Source organism: Drosophila suzukii, chromosome 3 (assembly GCF_043229965.1).
Source record: "Drosophila suzukii chromosome 3, CBGP_Dsuzu_IsoJpt1.0, whole genome shotgun sequence".
NCBI classification, from domain to species: Eukaryota; Metazoa; Arthropoda; class Insecta; order Diptera; family Drosophilidae; genus Drosophila; species Drosophila suzukii.
Window position 1 is genome coordinate 87,950,313 of NC_092082.1, and position 15,440 is coordinate 87,965,752.

Genomic DNA, 15,440 nt, shown 5'->3' on the forward strand with positions numbered 1-15,440 from the left:
AACTTAAGTCTATTAATTTTATTGTTATATATGTAATAATATAAAAATAATAAAAACATTGATTGATTTACCCACATAAATCATAGATTTAATTGTAAACTCTCAATCATTAAATCAGAACTTAGGACACATTACCAAAAAATGATTAACCATTTCCTATTTATTATGATATTAATAATTTCAAACAGCTTTTGAGTCTTTAAACTGTGTTTACATAAAATAATATGTTGCAATCTTATTAGGCATTCACTTAAAAGTATCTAGTATTATTAATTTATTGGAAATAATCTTAATTACTATACATTCTTATCTTAATTTATAAACTCTAATTTCATTATCTTAATTTATATGTAAATGTAAAATGTTTTGCTCAGTGCTCATGTTGCGGGCGTGGCGCATAATATAGCTGGCTGTCTGTTGCAATAATGGCCGTAAATTGCCGTCGCTTCAACTGCTTCTTCTTGTTGTTCTCGTTGTGTGGTGTTGCACGGGGGGTGGGGTGGTGAGGGGGTTGTTGTTGCAAATGCAATTGCAACGCAACTGCAACACTGCAACTGACTGCAGCGTATTTGTATATGAACGCAAGTATGTATCTTTGTGCCGCCTGTGGTATGTGAAGCACATTTAGGAAATTAAATGCGTTTACCTTCGGCGCTCGACTCTATACCCTTCCACCCACCACCCACAATTTATAAGCCTTTTGGCTACATTTTGTGGCTTTGATTGCAATTATCTTTTGCATTTTGTATTTATTTGCTACACTTTGGGCAATTGTCCGCATTCGGGCATTGTCTCTGGATCCCTCTGTTCATTGTGGCCATTGTCAGTGGCCATGGTCCATATGTGTGCGCAGTTGTTGGGGGCCCTATAGATCCTTTTGTTTTCGAATTGATGCAGATGGAGGTGGAGTTTTGGGGGCTCCGGCGTGTGTGCGGCTTCCAATTTGAAGTTTATTAATTGTCAATTTCATGAATTTTTCGGTAGCCTTCAGGCAATTTAGCCTCCGCCGGCAAACAAATCAAAATCAAAAACTTTGATTTGTGTGTATGTGCTGCAAAAGTGTTTCTCCATTTGAACTGCAAATGCTTTATTAATCCGGTACCTGTAAGTGAAGTTTGATTTGACCAAACAGCCCTAGAAGTAGGCTATTTTCAAAGATTCCGAAAGGTTACAGAAAGATAACTGGTAGTAATAGCCCATAAAACTTTTACTTTTTTGTAGAGTTGAAATGAATAGATAGTCTTGAAGGATTCCCCATCTGTTATAAAATAAAGACAAGTTTTATATTTTAGGGAGAATTAATATAATTATTTTTTTTATTATTTATATAATTATTATTTTGAGGAATATTAAAATATATTTAATACAATGGATCAAAGACGAAAGCAAGTGTTTTTTAAATTTGTGTTTCTAATATAACAATATGTGGTTCTTTTTGGTGGCAATAATATAATATATTTAATACAATGGATCAAAGACGAAAGCAAGAATTTTTTAAATTTGTGTTTCTAATATAACTATATGTGGTTCTTTTTGGTGGCAAACATTAATAAACATTTTGGAAATTGTAACTACAGAACCAAAACTGAAAATGTAACATTGCTGATTAGTGTTATTTATTCAACAGCATTGAATCGCGAACATTTTCAGGTCCTAAGTATGTTAATATAGGTGTGCTCGAGGAGAAGGGACAATAGTGCCAAGTAGTTGAGAAGTGCTGAGTAAATGAGTCGTGGTGGATGTTTATATTGGGCTATGGGATCCCGAAAAGCTCTATCGATCTTCTGAGGCTCCGCAGAGTTTCTTTTGATCTTCTGTATTCTGGACAAGGTATGACGTATCAGAACTGACCCCAGCGTTGTGGCAGTCCCACACCATTTGGATAGTTCTGACTGGTCATGTTCTCGACTAAGTAATTCGTGAAGTACTTCTCACGATGCTCCTCCCGCACATGACGCATCGCCCTCGTGACGTTGGCCATTAGGAGGCACTGTTCCGGCTCCTGGCTATGGGATGATGACGATGGCTTGACTATGGTGTAGAAACTACGTTTCTTGCGCAGACGCGGCGGTTCATCCGGTCCTTCCCTCGCCGGAAACCAGTTCGCCAAAGGAGGCTCTTGAGGAGCATCCAGCAGGATGGCCATTTGACGATTCATCCCACGAAACGGATGTTGCTGTCCTTCGTCCGTGTCATCGCCTGCATCTCCAGCCGCCACATCACCAATTCGATCGATCCGCAGCTCATCATTGGGATCCCTGCCCTCTAGGTTGTGTGGTGCGTCCATCCTAAGTACAGAACAGCCACAATTGAACCAAAACGACAACGATATAAACACGGCAGTTTTTTGAAATATCTGCTATTCGATACGATGTTTTCTCTTTGTAGTTTTTAGTGGGCGAGTAGTAGTTATAGAGTTGGAGTTTGGATAGAACTGAAGGAAAAATCCAGACCTGTTTGATATTTAAGTGTGTCCAAAAATTTCAAAGAAACGTTGATCTTAAAATTTTTGTAAGTATCCTTCATAAAACACAAGTTTTTTCCCCTAAAAATAATATAATACATTGCTGATTTGGCTGAGATGACCAATCAATAAATATCTTAGTTATGAAATGCTTTTAATATATAATAAAATATTGTCTTGAAGTCATCATAATTAAAGTGCAATGATATGTGAGCCCATATTGAAGTGTAACTTGCCCATTTACCAAATCCCACTTGGGCGAAAGTTTTGCCCCTGTTTTCATGCCTCCAGAAGGGATGGGGGGCGATAAGATAGAATTGTGTGTATCCATTAGATGTAGTCATATCCATATCGAACAGAACGTCTGGCTCCCCGACGACCAGTGGCAAATGGAGAAACGCTGTCTGACATTTGCTTGCCTGTTCCGAATAGAGTACAGAACCCAAGCCCCAACCCCAACCCCAATCCCAATCGCCCCCGAGTGATTGGACACATTTAGCCCTATTTAACCCCCATCCCCACAATCTCCCCGGCATCCCATCGGCGTCATTACAAGCAATTTAACTCGACGTAATGTTTCCATCAAGTACTACGGATTCAGAAATCAGAATCAGAAACGGGCAATCGGGAAGTCGGCATCGGCAGCTGTTTTTGTGTGCCTGTAATGGGAGAACATTACATTACGAACTGTAAATGAGTTCATTACGGCCAGCTCAATTAATAACTTTTCGAATTGCGTTTAAGCAATCGCCTTTCGGAAATTGTTTGCCAGACAAATCGGTGTGTGCGGCAGCGAAAAGTTTTCCCGCCGGAGGAAATTATGAGAAGGAAATGGGACGAGCTGCTGATGCTGCATCCAACAAGTTAGTCCCGAGCAACATGTTGCCAAAGATGCTGGCAACATTTCGATCTGCGCCGGCGCAGATGCTCCCTCTCGCTCTTGTTTATCCCTCACTCCCTCGCTCTTACGATCTGACCTCTCGCTTGTGGAACAATTTATTATGGCTTTGGGTCTACGACTGGGTGTAATCACATTGTTGCCATTTTCACTTCATTATTTTGCTTTAATACGGGCAAATTTTTGTTTTACTGTTGCACTGAGAAAAAAGTGGGGCTTACTTTAAAATTATTGGAAATATTAGACTAATTCGTGAATCATTTAACTGTATTATTATACTGCCATGAGAAAATGTGGGTAAACAGTTAATGATAGGAATACTTAAGAATAGTAGCTAACCATAGGTTAATGGTTTACTAACCCTTGGGTTAAAACTATTTTAATTTAATGACTAAGTGTAACAAGATTTCATTTTAAACCCGTAGTTCTTTTAAGAGAAGGTTGCTATGAAATACATTTAATAATAAGAACACATTAAATAGTCTATAAATCTTAAAAGTAGTGGTTAAAATAACAGTAAGTTAACTAGAACTGCTTTAAAATGTCTCCCAGTGCGAGTTGCATCCTTCGTCTTCTGTTTGCGTCAGTTGGTGCCCTCTCTCTCTGGCTGTCTGTCCCTGTCTCTTTCTCCGGGGCTCTTGCCTCTCTGTCGCTCAGTTGGACTGTTACAGTTGGTTAAGCAACGAGGCCAGGATGAGCTCCCTTCCAGTTATCAATGAAGAAACGAACATGTCCCTGCTGCTCCGTCGCTTCAGGCGACCTTGCCTGTGTGTGTGTGGGTTAGTGGATGGGTGGTTTTGGTGGGTGGTTTACTGCATCTGTAGGTGTGTGCTGGTGTGCGCAACAGACAGTAATTATTATGCCATGTCCAGCGTTAATTGATTCAATGAAATATCTCCCGCACGGCCATTGTGTCCCTGAAAGCGCCTGGGCAGGGATATATCTGTATCTCTAGCCTGTTTGTGCGGCTTATTAAAAGCTCGCTCTAAATCGGATTTGTCAGCCAATAAACAATTGTGTGGAAATTAGATATGTTGCTTTCAGATTTTAGGAAAACCACAAAAAAAAATAATTTATAATTTTATTATACAGCAAAAAAAAATTATCTTAAACATGAATTATCACTAAATGATTTAAGTAATTATATTGCCTTATATAGGTATTTTTTTTAAATTCGTTTTTTAGGAACAACATATATAATAAAAATAAATTTAATAAAATAAGATTAATAATAATTATAAAAATAATTAAAGAAGATCCTAAGCTGTCTCTTTATACAAAAATAGTGTTCCACTTCTTTGTTCTTAAAGGCTAGCTAAATATACCTTTAAAATATTATAAGAAATCATCAGTCTATTAAATACTTCATCGAACCTAAAAACAATCTCCATCTGTCTGCATACATAAACATCCATCCTGCAGCTAGAGTTTTCACACTATCTGTGAGTACATAATCAACACCCTTGACAGATGTTGGCCAACTAATGACCTCTTTTAAGGCGTTTCAATTAGCCGACGCTGCCGCTGACGCCGTTAACCAAATCCCCAAACAATGTGAAATCATAAACCAAATATTATGCTAATCAATCCATCAATATTTAAACACTCCCCTTGGGGCATTTGGCCGACGTGCAGCCAGCCACCAGCTGCCAGCTAATTAAATTGAATTATTATTGCATTTAATTATCGGCCATGCCCGGCATTCTATGGCCACATAAAATGTCAACTGCATTAGCATCATCATTATCGAGGGGCCTGGGCAACACTTTCAGGCGTATTATCCCATCGCCATGGAGATGGAGCCCCAGCCTCCTTTGATCTCCGCCTGCATCGACGTTGCGCTTGTTAAATTCAATATAGTCGAGCATAATTTTTATTTTTATTTTTTCGAGCGAGGGGTTGCTATATGGCTGGTGGTATGTGGATGTGCGTGCGTTTGTCTTTTGCTTTTATATTTTCGTTTTTAATTACTTTTGCGCTATTTTTAAGCTGTCTGCGGACCGGCAACATTCGAAACCAGGTCCCAAGTAATGACAGAGCAGGGACAAAGTGGCAGAGAGAAACCAGTCCTCAGTGTTCAGTCCCCAGTCCGTTGCATCTTTACTAGGTGTTAATTTATTTTTAATTTTTATTATTTATCAGCGCTATGCGATCGCTGTGGCAGCCGTCTCCATCAAAGAGCACCAGCACCACACACAAAACTCAGACGTAAGTGGATCGCTCTGGCGCTCTGGGCACTTTCATGGATCTCCATGTGTCAACTGCGGCACTGGGGGAAAATACGTGAAGCATATACAGATTTTCATAAATATTTGTGTTTAATAGTTATTTTTTATAGTCTAGGGAATGAAATTCAAGCTAAAAACCATGCGGTTAAAATAATATTCTAATAAAAGCTCCCTGAATATTATTTATTTCATAATAACTGGCTGTTAATTATTATTATAAATATAATGTTGTATACAAATATGTCTTTAAAAATGTATTAAAATAAAGATAATACATTCCAAAATATATCTATAAAGAAAATAAATTCCTTCATGCTTAATTCCCTGGTGGTACATAAGGCATAATCACATTGTGATGTGAGTGAGTTAATATATTTCAAAATATATCTATAAGGTAAATATATCCCTCATAGATAAACTTATATCACATATTAACTCATGCCTTATTCCCTGGTGGTACATAAGGCATAATCGCGTTTTGATGTGTGGATTCCGGGAACTCTATTATTTTATTTCTCACTCCGTGTGATCGCCATAGGTCTTCAAACGGCCGAGCAATCTCTATGGCACCACCTCGGGATGGGATATTCCATCATCATAACGCTGACGTTTCTATTGCATGCCATGTGCCATTGCCACAAAACACCCTGATTCCCATTCCCACTACCATTCCCACTACCAATCCCAATCCCATTCCCAATCTCCATTCCCTGGACTGCACTCTCGCATGCAATTAATATCATTTTTATGTTCTAATGACATTCGCTGCGCTGCATTTGGTGTGCGTTTAGGAGGAGGCGGGGTGTGGAAGTGGGAGTGGGTCCCCCAAAAAACCATCATCGCTCAAAACGGCGTGTCGGGCACGAATCTTTCAAGTTGTAAAAACGCCATTAAATTGGCAGCGAAGTGCATGCCAGCCAGCCGCGATGATGATGATCACTCAGAGGAGGAGCGGTCCGGGTTCGGGTCTTGGCCATAAACAACTCAGAAACTTGGAATAAATACATCAGACATTGCGTAGGGCTCTACGAAGTTGGCCCATTAAAAGGGGTCCGAGACCCTGGCCACATTTAATTTACTTTATTGACTTTAATTAATTTGTATGTTTTTATTTCGATTTTAGTCAAAAATTTCCCATTCGCTCACTTTTCGCTCTTTTGTGTTGTAAATATCATAAATATTTCGATGCTGCTGCTGCTGGCTGCCATAAAATGTTTTTGTGGAAAAGTAATAAAGCTAAAAGTGTATAAATAAGTGTTGTAGAAAGCGGTGGTGGGTGTATTCCATGCTGTGGCCGCTACTGTTCCAGCCACGATTGGAATCTTAATGGTCAATAAAAGCTAATTAAATGTTTTTAATATAGTCGGGTTGCTGGGCTCTTTCGGCGGGAGCGTGCTCTCGAAAGGGTTAAGTCGAATGGGAATGGCAATAGGAATGATCGATCAAAACACTGGAAATTGTTGCATAAATCAACACGCAGAGATTATCCGTAAGATACAAGATACCGCTGTGAATGTGTGCATGTGTGTGTGTGGGCGCCCCGGCAATTGACGCACGCACACCACAAAGCTATTTTAATTGTCTGCAGTTCGAGTCGGGGAGCCCACTCTCATCCTACAACCACATCCATATCCCTGGGTTCGTCGTTGACAGCAACCGAAAAGGCGAGGAGCAATTGCTACACGTTCCAAAACGATATGCATAATAAACAAATTAATTTAATGAAATTCAATTTAATAAAAACATTGTTAGAAACTATTTTGGCTTGTCCAATAATGTCTTGATCCATGTATTAAAACAAAGATTCCATATGGAGATTTTTTCCAATATACCTTACCTAATATATTAGTGTCTAGAAGAGAAATTCTTGCATCTATTGCGGTGCCGAAAATATTAAAAATATTTAAAAAGCGGTTTCTTTAATCTTAATATTATTAATTATCTATTAAAAAATGAATGACTGAAAAGTATGCAATACTTTTTATAAAGTAATTACTTAGTTAGCAAGGAAGTTCCATTTTATTGGGAATAAGAGAGATAAAAACATACAAATTTTTTTTTTTAATATTGAATTTAAGCTAATTCCTTAGTTAAATAGTTTCATTTTTTATTTTGAGGTAACTAAATGTAATGAGTACATTCCTAAGTAATTTTAAGACCCAAAAATGCTAAAATAAATAATATTTCCCCTTCTTATCCGCTTAAAAACAAGCCATTTAATTAGCACAAATACTTTTGAATGCATAACTTATACTGCTTTAATCTCAGTGTTGTTACTCCCGTCCATTTTCCCTACCCTTTAGTTTCCCCGTGCAGTTTCGAACCGCCTGCATCTCTTTAGCATCGACATCCGAAACGACGACGTCGTTCTGCGTTGACTTCTTGGCTGCCGTTTGAGTGGTGCTCTCTGTCTGGGCTCCACTTGGGTTCCTTTGCCACTTTCCCCTTGGATTTTCCCCCGGATTTTCCACACCCTTTGCCCCGTTGGGCCACCACTCGCCAACTGGCTCTTCGTCAAACACAACAAATCGTTTTCATTGCCGGGCAAAAGCATTTTCAAAATTGATGCGGTGTCTGCGTTTAGGTGGAAAATTGAATTTTCATTTTCATTTCGCTCTGGCCCCGTCGTCTGTCGTAATGCTTGATGCTGATGCTTGGGGTGTGTTAACTTAAATTTGATGAGGTTGAGGTATTTAAATAAATTGTTGCATGCGTTCTGTTTGACATTTTGTTATTTTCGCCGTTGATTGGTGGAGTTGGCTGCCCCGGGGAAAATGTCACCCGCAGTCGGCTCATTTTTGGGTCTATCTATAAGTAAGTGGTCCCATTTCTGTGCACCTGACTTGGCAGACAAATTTCTACTCTAAATCTATTGTCGGCCATTTCAGAAACTGTGGTGTTGCTTTAGAGGACATTTTAAATCTTCTATTAAAATATAAGGAAGTATGCAACAACTTTTTTCTATCTTTCTTTTAAATGTTATAGAATTAATATCTTTATGAATTTGTGGTGGAATTCATTGATTATTAAAGTATTTCTGTATGCGAGGGTCTAAATTTTAACCAATCTTCATGATCGATTTTTCCCAAAACCCAAATTTGTACTTCTAACTTTTATAACTTGAGTAATTGGATCCCGATTAAAACGTGGGATACCTTTATAAACTTGTGGCGAAATAGACTAATAATAAACATTTAAATATTTCTGTTATACGAGGGTCTAAATTTTGACCCATTTTCATGTTCGATTTTTCCGTAAATCCAATGGCTTACAGAATGGGGACCCAAAACTGGACTTCTAACTTTCATAACATGGGTAATTCGATCCCGACTTAAACGTGGGATACCTCTATGAATTCGTGGAAAAATTCTCTAATAATAACCTTATAAATATTTCTCTTATACGAGGGTCTAAATTTTGACCCATTTTCATGTTCGATTTTTCCGTAAATCCAATGGCTTACAGAATGGGGACCCAAAACTGGACTTCTAACTTTCATAACTTGGGTAATTCGATCCCGACTTAAACGTGGAATACCTCTATGAATTCGTGGAAAAATTCTCTAATAATAACCATTTAAATATTTCTGTTATACGAGGGTCTAAATTTTCACGCATTTCCATGTTCGATTTTTCCGTAAATCCAATGGCTTACAGAAGGGGGACCCAAAACTGGACTTCTAACTTTCATAACTTGGATAATTCGATCCCGACTTGAACGTGGGATACCTCTATGAATTCGTGGAAAAATTCTCTAATAATAACCATTTAAATATTTCTGTTATACGAGGGTCTAAATTTTGACCCATTTTCATGTTCGATTTTTCCGTAAATCCAATGGCTTACTGAATGGGGACTCAAAACTGGACTTCTAACTTTCATAACTTGGGTAACTCAATACCTATTTAAACGTGGGATACCTCTATGAATTTGTGGAAAAATTCTCTAATAATAACTATTTAAATATTTCTTTTATACGAGGGTCTAAATTTTGACCCATTTTCATGTTCGATTTTTCCGTAAATCCAATGGCTTACAGAATGGGGACCCAAAACTGGACTTCTAACTTTCATAACTTGGTCAATTCGATACCTATTTAAACGTGGGATACCTCTATGAATTCGTGGCAAAATTCTCTAATAACAAACATTTAAATATTTCTGTTATACGAGGGTCTAAGTTTTGACCCATTTTCATGTTCGATTTTCCGTAAATCCAATGGCTTACAGAATGGGGACCCAAAACTGGACTTCTAACTTTCATAACTTGGGTAATTCGATCCCGATTTAAACGTGGGATACCTCTCTGAATTGGTGGCAAAATTCTCTAATAATAAACATTTCAATATTTCTGTTACACGAGGGTCTAAATTTTGACCCATTTCCATGTTCGATTTTTCCGTAAATCCAATGGCCTACAGAATGGGGACCCAAAACTGGAATTTTAACTTTCATAACTTGGGTAACTCGATACCTATTTAAACGTGGGATACCCCTTTTGAATTGTGTTGGAATTCTCTAATAAACTACATTTAAATATTTCTGTTATACGAGGGTCTAAGTTTTGACCCATTTTCATGTTCGATTTTTCCGTAAATCCAATGGCCTACAGAATGGGGACCCAAAACTGGACTTCTAACTTTCATAACTTGGATAATTCGATCCCGACTTGAACGTGGGATACCTCTATGAATTCGTGGAAGAATTCTCTAATAATAACCATTTAAATATTTCTGTTATACGAGGGTCTACATTTTGACCCATTTTCATGTTCGATTTTTCCGTAAATGGCTTACAGAATGGGGACCCAAAACTGGACTTCTAACTTTCATAACTTGGGTAATTCGATCCCGATTTAAACGTGGGATACCTCTATGAATTCGTGGAAAAATTCTCTAATAATAACAATTTAAATATTTCTGTTATACGAGGGTCTAAGTTTTGACCCATTTTCATGTTCGATTTTTCCGTAAATCCAATGGCTTACAGAATGGGGACCCAAAACTGGACTTCTAACTTTCATAACTTGGGTAATTCGATCCCGATTTAAACGTGGGATACCTCTATGAATTCGTGGAAAAATTCTCTAATAATAACCATTTAAATATTTCTGTTATACGAGGGTCTAAGTTTTGACCCATTTTCATGTTCGATTTTTCCGTATTTCCAATGGCTTACAGAATGGGAACCCAAAACTGCACTTCTCACTTTTATAACTTTGGTAATTAAATCCCGATTAAGACGTGGGATACCTCTATGAATTTGTGGTGAAATTCTCTATTAATAAACATTTAATTATTTCTGTTATACGAGGGACGAAATTTTAAGCCATTTTCATGTTTGAATTTTCCGTATTTCGAGTGGGGTTCATAATGGGAACCCAAAACTGCACTTTTAACTTTCATAGCTTGGGTAATTGGATCCCGATTTAGACGTGTGATACCTCTATGGATTTGTCATCGAATTCTTTAATAATATACATACAAATATTTATTTTACATAGGGGTCCCAATTTAAACCAACTTTCATGTTCCAACAGATTTATCGTTCAGCCAGGGGTACCGGTTACTCCCAACCTTTAACTTTTAACTGCCCATTAAGTCGCTGATAAATCTTAAATCAATTATAAGGCGTTTGATGAATTTACCCAAAGCATCTTGAATCTTGGCTAAATTGTCTGAGCGCCAGACAAGAGCCCATCAGTCGCGATTCACAAGACTCAATCAAAAGGCCAGACATTCCTAATTGCGGATGGGCATGGTGGGTGGGGATTCTCATTAGGTTATCTGCGCCCATGGCTGGGGGGCAGTAAATAGAGTCATCAGCAGTCGATAAACGTTATCGGATCATCACATTTATATTGCTGCTGATTAATGAAAGGCAAAGGCAACGTCGAGGGCAAACGCAAACGCAAACGCGACTTTTAAAACGTCAACTGCCGTCGGCTGTCGTTCATTTAATTGCTGCCTCTCGACGACGACAAAGCTGTAAAGTAAGTCAAAGAAGCGGGAAAAGGAGGAGCTGTGGCTAGAGCTGGACCATCCCGTCAGGAGCAGCTGGAGCAGCCTCATCCTCCAGCTCCCCCGATCTCCTCCTGCTTTCCCGGCTCATGTTGCTGCTGGGGATGTTGCGATGTTGCTGCTGCTCCTGTTGCTCGTGGAGCTCCCAACTCATTGTCTCTTCTCGCCCTGCCTGTCGGCACTTAAACGACTGGCTGCAACATTCTTTGCTGACAACGCAGTAATTAAAATTCAATTGCAATTAAAAGTGCGCACGCAAAACGGGCAAAGACAAACAAAATGAGGGCCAGGGGGCTGCCAAAGACGCCCTGGAGGGGAAGGGCGCTAGGCCAAGAATAAAAGTAAGATCGAGTAACTTCACTGCCATCCAGAAAGCCGAATGGTTGCTACCCTGTAAAGTATCTTACCAAAAAAGATACATTGATGGTCAAATGTTTCAAACGAATCACACACAGACCTCGGGTTAACTGAATGTTAAAGTTTCTAGCACGCTTTAAATTAAAGTCTAAAATAATAATGTTGTTTTCGGAGGATTTTTATAGACGAGTTTATAATAATATTTTTATTGATTAGTTTTAATTGAATGTCAAATTTTATAGCATGATAATAATTTTGTTTTCGGGGCATTTTATAGATTAGCTTATAATGATATTTTTATTGATTACAAGTAAGAAACGAAATAGCTCCCAAATATTCCGAATAAATATTTTCATTCCATTTAAAAATGCTTGGAAAACAATTCTTTCATTTCCTGGAATTTAAATAAATTGAGCCATATTTTATTTCCATCGAAGTGTTATAAAATGAAATGATTGCCTACTGTGACATTTTAAAGATTTTTATGACCAACATTTTTGTCGTAGAACTAACGAGAATATCAACTAATTGTATTAGATATTAAATATTGGAATTTTTAATGTATATAATGTGCTATTATTGAGGTAAATGGTATGTTAAAATATTTTACTTTACAAACTGATATGCCCCTGGAGTTCTATGACTACATGGTATGGAAATTTGTCGCAACGCCAACTTTTAGCCCCTTGGAGCCTCGCAGTTGCCCAAGACAATTGTCGATTGCCTCCACTGGTGGCCTGGATTTGGATTGCCTGCCCTGTCATCGTCTTTAGCCGCATCCTCCGATCCCTGCCCCATCTTCAGCCCTCCACTCTGCCATATCCAGTTTCGCAACTCGCAACTCGCGATTCGCATTTCGCTTTTTCCGCGGGCGCATTCTTGCGTAGGCGTTTGACGTGCCGCTGATTAGCCGGCAGTTCGCAAGTGCCCAGTTCTGAGTTCTGAGTTCCCAGTTCTCAGGGAATCGGCATGGAATCCGCATTGGAATCGGCATCAGAATGGAATCGCTATCCCAATCGCCGCCATATGCGGACACTCGAGACCCGGAGCTTCAAACACTTTTAAAGCGAATTAGCCAGCGCAACAAACATTTGCCGAGCAGGTCTGGGAATCCAAATGCCAAGTAGACCAAGTGCCTGGCGATTTCGCGTTTTAATTGCCGCCGCCTCTGTTGCCTTTTCTCCAGATACTTTTTTTTTGCAGTCCCTCTGTCGCAAGCAATGTTCGTGGAAATGTGCAGGAATTTGTATTTTTTATTGCCCCGGCGATTGCATGTCAAGAATAAAGGCGAAAATGAATGCAAATATAATTTTTAATTAATTAAGGCAAGAGATATTGCTGGTCGAAAGCAGAAAACCATAAAAGCATTTTGCTTTAGTTGGCATTGGGGCGTTGGAGTTCTCGGGAATTTCTGTTTCGCTCTGTTTCGAGTGTCAGCGTATTATTTTTAAATGCAAAATTAAAGGGAAATTGCCAGCAATTATGTATATATCGAGTGCAAATTCGGTTTTATGCTAAAAATCAATTGAGAGAATGTCATTTTGTATTTATTTATCGCAAATTGTAATTGCAATATGTTAAATATTTCACAAAGAATTCGGAACAACGTGGAATTGCGAATCAGTTCAGGGCAAAAGTGTAGCGAGTGCGCAGCCTGCCGCTGCTATTTATGATAATTGTTTTTCGGTTCATTAATTTATTGTGGGCACTGTTTGGCATGCGATCAACACAGAACTCCTCCGTCGCGGAGAGGCGGCCAATGCAGATAATTAATTACAGGCTGCGTTTAAATACAATTTCTGCTTTATTATTTGCCCATTTTAATACGCACAATGCACGGAAAGAAATTGGGTAGCTTTTGGTTGTTTGATAATTCTTAGGTACAATAAAATAAAATAAAATCAAAATAAGAACTAAATTATTCTCTTAATTATTACAAATATTTTAATCAATATTTTGAGTTTACTAGGTATATCTGATGATATGATTTTAGAATTGTTAACCACTGTTGTATTTTTGAATGTATATTTTTTTTTAGTGCTTTGAATTCTTTTTTTTAATGTCAAAAATGGGATTCATAATTTGGTTGTAAATGCTGTGATTTCTAGTTTTATTTAGTCATAGTTAAGCAAAATGAAGACGTACCGCTAAAAGACGGACTGTTTTGAACAGCTTGAAACCTCTGCGAACAATCCAGACCAGTTTAAGAAAAATTTATATTTTTTACCAATTTTTTCATTTTTTTAAGGGGATACATCATATTTTTTGGCAAAAAATGGCAAAAATAAAAAATTTCTGGGTTTGAATGCCAAGAGATTGGAAATTAAATTACGAGCTCAACGAGGTATGAAACTCATCATTCTGACCTTTATTTACATTATGCCAGTCAAAATACTGTTTTTTTAGGGTTAAAATATGGGATTGATAGTTTGTTCAAAAAGGCTCCTATTTTTCGTGGTTTTTCAATCGTAATTTTGCCAAAACAAGGCGTACAGCTAAAAGATCAACTGTTTTGAGCAGCTTTTAACCTATGCTAACGATTCCAATCACTTTAAAGAAAATTTTTTTTTTGACCAATTTTCGCATTTTTTGAAAGGGGTAACATCACTTATTTTTGCCAAAAGTGGCAAAAATTAAAAATTGCCAGGTTTTAATGCCAAACGATTGGAAATTAAATTACGAGTTCAACGAGGTATGACAATTCTTATTCTGACTTTTATTTGCATTTTTTCAGCCAATACACTGACTTTTTAGAGCGGATATTTTAGTCCAAAATCCTCATATTTTAAGCTGTTTTTTAATCGTAGCTTAGCGAAATCTAGGCGAACAGCTAAAAGATCGACTGTGATTCTTTGTCACACAAATCTATCTATGGCTTTGTTTAAAAATATTTAGATAATTTTTATTTAGTTAAATATTTATAGATGTCTGGTTTATTGGTTTGTATATTGGTTTTCTTCTGCTCCCCTAATTTTTCTCTCTGCACTCAGTTCATGATCTGGGCTATAGTCCCGCATAATTGTCACGCCGCATTTGTGAAATAATTCTTAAATAATTTCATCAATTACGTCGCCCAGCTGCACAGTGTCGGTCGCTTTGGCTGCCTTTGCTGATTTTACTTTTTCCTCCGCTGTTTTTCCGCTGCTCCTGCCGCCTTCGTTGCCATTTCAATTATGTTGATATTTATTTTCATATTTAATTTAACGCGGGCAGCGGCCAAGGGAGCGATAGAGAAGGAGTGGCAAATGCGAAAAGAAACGGCAGCATTTGGAAAATCCATTTTACAGTAAAAACCGCATGCATTATTTAATTTTTAAGTGAAATCAATTACAAGCTCGTTGGCCATATAACCAGGGGGAGTGGGGGCAGGGGGCGTGGCAGGTCTGGTCTGGGCAGGGCTTTTGATGTTAAATGCCAGCCGCCGACGGCGGTGCCATCGAATGTTGCTGTTGTTTCTGGTGGATGTTGCTGCTGC

At 38.1% G+C, this 15,440-nt stretch overlaps 1 protein-coding gene across 1 annotated transcript; it reads right to left on the reverse strand.

Moving 5' to 3' along the window:
* Window positions 1-1,357: 1,357 nt before the first annotated feature.
* soti (scotti) lies at window positions 1,358-2,441 on the reverse strand. Its single transcript, XM_017084506.4, has one exon. It carries the CDS (start codon window positions 2,285-2,287, stop codon window positions 1,841-1,843), a length of 447 nt encoding a protein of 148 aa, XP_016939995.4. The 5' UTR covers window positions 2,288-2,441; the 3' UTR covers window positions 1,358-1,840.
* Window positions 2,442-15,440: the final 12,999 nt, after the last annotated feature.